The 4,595-nt window shown below is 38.8% G+C and overlaps 1 protein-coding gene across 1 annotated transcript; it reads left to right on the forward strand.

Moving 5' to 3' along the window:
• Positions 1 to 698: 698 nt before the first annotated feature.
• LOC137779803 (urokinase-type plasminogen activator-like) lies at positions 699 to 3,412 on the forward strand. Its single transcript, XM_068567996.1, has 10 exons — positions 699 to 749; positions 854 to 908; positions 997 to 1,135; positions 1,220 to 1,302; positions 1,449 to 1,490; positions 1,580 to 1,757; positions 1,955 to 2,097; positions 2,193 to 2,333; positions 2,422 to 2,570; positions 3,103 to 3,412. The coding sequence occupies exons 1-10, from the start codon at positions 699 to 701 to the stop codon at positions 3,295 to 3,297; spliced, it is 1,176 nt and encodes a 391-aa protein (XP_068424097.1). The 3' UTR covers positions 3,298 to 3,412.
• Positions 3,413 to 4,595: the final 1,183 nt, after the last annotated feature.

A 4,595-nucleotide genomic window follows, 5' to 3' on the forward strand; every position in this document is an offset into this window, starting at 1 on the left:
ACAAAGTATTTAAGATTGTAACCTTCAGCAAAATATAAGAAATGGTGCTACTTTATTGTCAGAATAATAAGTCAATTCAAGTCAAGTCAGTTTTATATACTTAAAGTGTACCTACTACAGTAATAGTCGCCAAGTCCCTTTGAAGCTTGATATAAATCACAAATTGTATTTGTAATATTGGACTTGGGAAGATGACACCACTGTTTGGTAAAGACGAAAGTGTTTGTTGACAAAAAAAAGCATGCAAAGTTAAGTTTAACCATACAACCATTTTGTCATTATCAAACTGATATTGTATCTTAGAAATATCTAAATATCAAATGTTAGATATTGCAAAACTACTGTAATATAATGGTGTGCACATACATGGAGTAAATGACTAACCTTAATTGATATTGCACACACTGTACAGATGGAGGCTTTGCTTATAGAGTACACACAACGAGCATGGTCTCTATTGCTCTCACATCAGAAGTCTCCAGCACCATTTTCCAGACAAAGACAGCACGTGTCCGTTCAGTACTTAAACTTGTTTCCAACCTCCCATGATCTTTAAATTACTTCCATATAAGGGGACAGGAGGCTTGAATCCAGTCTTCCTGTTACGTTTGGTTACATTTCTGTAATTTTGTTTCATTTTTCTCACCGTCTTCAGATAAAAATATCCCCAAAAAGGAGAAGTGAAACCAGAAGTGAAGATGACCCTGTTAGTCATTATTGCCATCTTTGCAGCATTCAATGTTGATGCGGTAAGCAATAATAAAAGGAAGTTACTTTAAGTATATAGACATACTAAGCCGGTCAGGGAGTTTTATAGAAATGTCTGAATCAAGTTTGTCTGTGCTTCTTTCAGACTTTTTCACGAAGAAGTTCTAAAACTAAATGGTCACCTCAACCTCGTGTCAGAGGTAAGATTACGGTCAGGGAAAAACTTACTATTCTGATTTATTGCATCAGGTGAGAGACATTAATTCCCTTTTGCAATGTGATCCTCAGAGATGTGTCAGTCTGAGGATGGGAGCAGTTACAGGGGATTTGTTTCTGAATCGGCATACGGAGGCAGATGTCTGAACTGGAAAAGGTTTTATATCCCCGCCGGAGCCTCAAAGGGACTTGGCGACCACAATTACTGCAGGTATACTTTAAGTCACCTGTCCGGGACCTCGCCATGTATTTGTTTTTATATTATGTGTTTAATATTATTTCACTTGAATGCCAGGAACCCTAACCAGATGTTGATGCCGTGGTGTCGTGTCCAAAGAGGAAGGAGGATTGTAAGAGAATTCTGCGACATTCCCAAATGTAAGGTTTGATTTGTGATTTTAAAAAACGTCTATGTGTACTATGAAAAGCGTTATATAAGTTGAAACTATTAATATTATTAAAATCATTTATTGTATGTTTGATTTGGGTCTCTTCATTAATGGGTGTTTCCTGATTCCATACAGGTTCTACACCGACAACAAAACCTCCTGTGGCTGTGGATACAGGTATGTCTTATTTAAATACACTATTTTCTCAATGTCATCTTGTGATTCCTTCATCATCACCCACTGACTCGTCCTGTGTGTCCCTGTAGAGCTGACGTGTGGCGAGAGGTCTGAGCAGAGGGTCCATAAAATTGTAGGCGGTTCTTTCACACCCATAGAGTCGCACCCGTGGGTCGCTGCTCTCTTTCATCAACGCAGATTCGTCTGTGGTGGCTCTCTCATCGCGCCATGCTGGGTTCTCACAGCTGCACACTGCTTCTTTGATGGGTGAGACAAAACACACTCAGAAAATACAATGTACTTTTGTTTCTCTATGCTATATATATATATATATATATATATATATATATATATATATATATATATATATATATATATATATATATATATATGACGTGTATACTGTATGTAGATATGTAGGCCCATGTAGTATGTTTACATGGGTGCGTTTGTTTTTTGTTCAGTGAGGAGACTAACATCAAGCGTCTGTCTGTGTACCTGGGAAAGACTGCAATCAACGACACTGATGACAGGGAGCAGAGCTTCACTGTGGAAAAAGTGATCATCCACCAAAAATACAACGAGTCCAACTATAACAATGACATAGGTGTGCAGACTTGTACTGTGTGTGTGTGAACGATATCGAGCTGTACGGAGGCTTTGTGTGCATGATTCCGAGCTGTGCTCGTCTTTGCATTTCAGCACTGTTGAAGATCAAAAGCAGAAATGGAGGGTGTGCGGCGAGGTCATCGTTTGCACGGACAGTGTGTCTTCCTCCATCTCATACTCAGCTTCCTGCTGGATTTCAGTGCAGCATCGCAGGATTCGGGAGGGAGAGATTCGGTATGCACTGCAGAACCGCTAACCCACAGAACCATGACTAATCTTTTAGACCTTTCCCTGATTCTAACTGACACTGTGTTGTCTGCAGCGGCGTGGCATTACTCGCAGTTACTGAAGCAGGCCCAGGTGAAGCTGCTCCCGCAGACTCAGTGTGTGAGTCAATCGTATTATGGAGATCGCGTCACTGAAAACATGTTCTGTGCTGGGAGCCCAGACTGGAGCACCGATTCCTGCAAGGTATGCTTCGTGTATGAATTAATGTCTTTAGCCTTGTTGAATGTCAGCACGAAAACAGAAGTTCATGTTGTCCATTTCTGCAGCATCAAAAGAGATCAGAGGATGTAAGGTTATTGATTATTTCCTGGGTGTGTTTATGCTCTGAGTTTATTTATTTAAAGAGTGGCTTACGATGTCAGAAGGACCGGCCAGACAAGCAAGAATTACTTTTTTTCAAGGGGTCAATAGAGGAATTTATTGTACAAATGCTAGCTCTGCCAGAAATAAAATAATGTAATTAATAATTAATAGTTGTATATATATATATATATATATATATATATATATATCATACAATGTAAGCCATTTAAATATAATGTGGTGTACTGGTGGCTCAATGGGCCAAGAAGACATTTGACTCATTTGTCCACCATGTTGTGGCTTCAAATTGCTTTGCTTATAGACACAGTATCAATGAGAGCCTTTATAACAACATATGATTGGATCGCTTCATGCTGTGAGCGTGACTGACTTTTGCCTCCTCCTCTCACAGGGGGACTCTGGTGGTCCGCTGGTGTGTGAAGTGGCAGGTCGGATGTTTCTGTTCGGGGTGGTGAGCTGGGGGGAGGGCTGTGCCAGTAGGAACAAACCAGGGGTTTACACACAAGTCACCAACTACAACAAGTGGATCGCAGCCAAAACAGGACTCTCCAAATACACCAAAGGATTCATGTATCCCACAAAATAAATCTATGGCAGAAAGTTGCCTGTTGGGCATTTTATTTCTTAAAGGAAAATTTGGCAGCAGTTTTGTAGCTGACAGGCATCATTGTTTTACACAATGACAATTTAATGTAACGGTTCGAAGTGAACATTTTTTTAAACCTTGTTTGACTGTATATAGAGTATACAAATTGTGTATATGGACCTTTCAGACTAATAATAGGCATTTATAAAAGCTATTTGAACAGAAGTATATTTATCTTATTTCTTGTCATAACCATGTTATATTGTAGAAGGCTGGTCCTGCTATTGTGCATTTGTTTTACAATAAATACAATATTTATATTACATATTTATCATGTTCATAAATCTCCAAAGCCCAAATGTGTGTCTCTCTCTCTTTTGCATGTCCACACTGACACATGCAGACATGCTTCTGTGTTTACACTCTATGCCTAATGAAGAGATAGCATCAGCTGGGGGGCTTGAACGTGTAACAAGTGAATACTGTAGCTTATAAAATATACTGCAGAAACAGAGAGGTACAAAACGTTTGAGTTACTCAGTTCAGTTTGCCTTCAGTGAAAGAATCCGTAAGACAAACACTAGAGGGTGCTGTTCGGTAAGAAATGACATTTACGCTGCTCAGTATTCTCAAACATATGTTAGTATAAACAGCAATGACATCCAAACTAAGTCAGTATCTTCATAAGTGGTTAAAGGTTAAATCCACACTTTTTAAAGACAGGAAATAGGGGGATGCAAAATAAAAAAGACACATTTGACACATACGAAAGCAACTTTTATGACAACCAATCAAATAGTTGTTAAAAACATTTCACTCAAAGCTACAGATGTCAACCTCACAGTGGCAAAAGAAGAAGAGATCAGCAAAGTCACAAGCGTTTATCCTCTGGGGACCATGAATGTTTGTGGCAGTGGACTGACCAACAAACATATGCTATATTCACACAACTAGATTACCTAAAAATCCATAAAGCGGTTAATTTTGTCAGAATTACAATTATGAAAAAATAGCGAGCGCTGACTTTGGATGTACAAACACTGGCAGTACATAGTTTCTGCCCCAGAATCAGCTGTAATGACAACAAAGCTTTTATTCTTCTTATTGAAGGAGCAAATGTGCTCCTACAATAAGAATAATAAATGTGTGGATATAAATAATATATTGTTTATATCCACGTGCAGCATGGTACAAATGAGAGTAGTTCGACTAAACATGGTTATGAGGAGAAGGCAGAGCGTCACCGAGTAAAACAAATTATGATTCCCAGGAAAAGTCTGTTTACATGTTCAGTTGTC

This window comes from Clinocottus analis, unplaced genomic scaffold (assembly GCF_023055335.1).
Source record: "Clinocottus analis isolate CAN_PGR_092001 unplaced genomic scaffold, fCliAna1.0.p SCAF_8, whole genome shotgun sequence".
NCBI lineage: Eukaryota > Metazoa > Chordata > Actinopteri > Perciformes > Cottidae > Clinocottus > Clinocottus analis.

Coding starts and splice junctions, on each gene's coding strand:
- LOC137779803 (XM_068567996.1), top strand. CDS start 699: ATGACCCTGTTAGTCATTATTGCCATCTTTGCAGCATTCAATGTTGAT. Junction 1,136..1,219: donor GGCGACCACAATTACTGCAG/GTATACTTTAAG, acceptor CTTGAATGCCAG/GAACCCTAACCAGATGTTGA. Junction 2,098..2,192: donor CAACTATAACAATGACATAG/GTGTGCAGACTT, acceptor TTTGCATTTCAG/CACTGTTGAAGATCAAAAGC.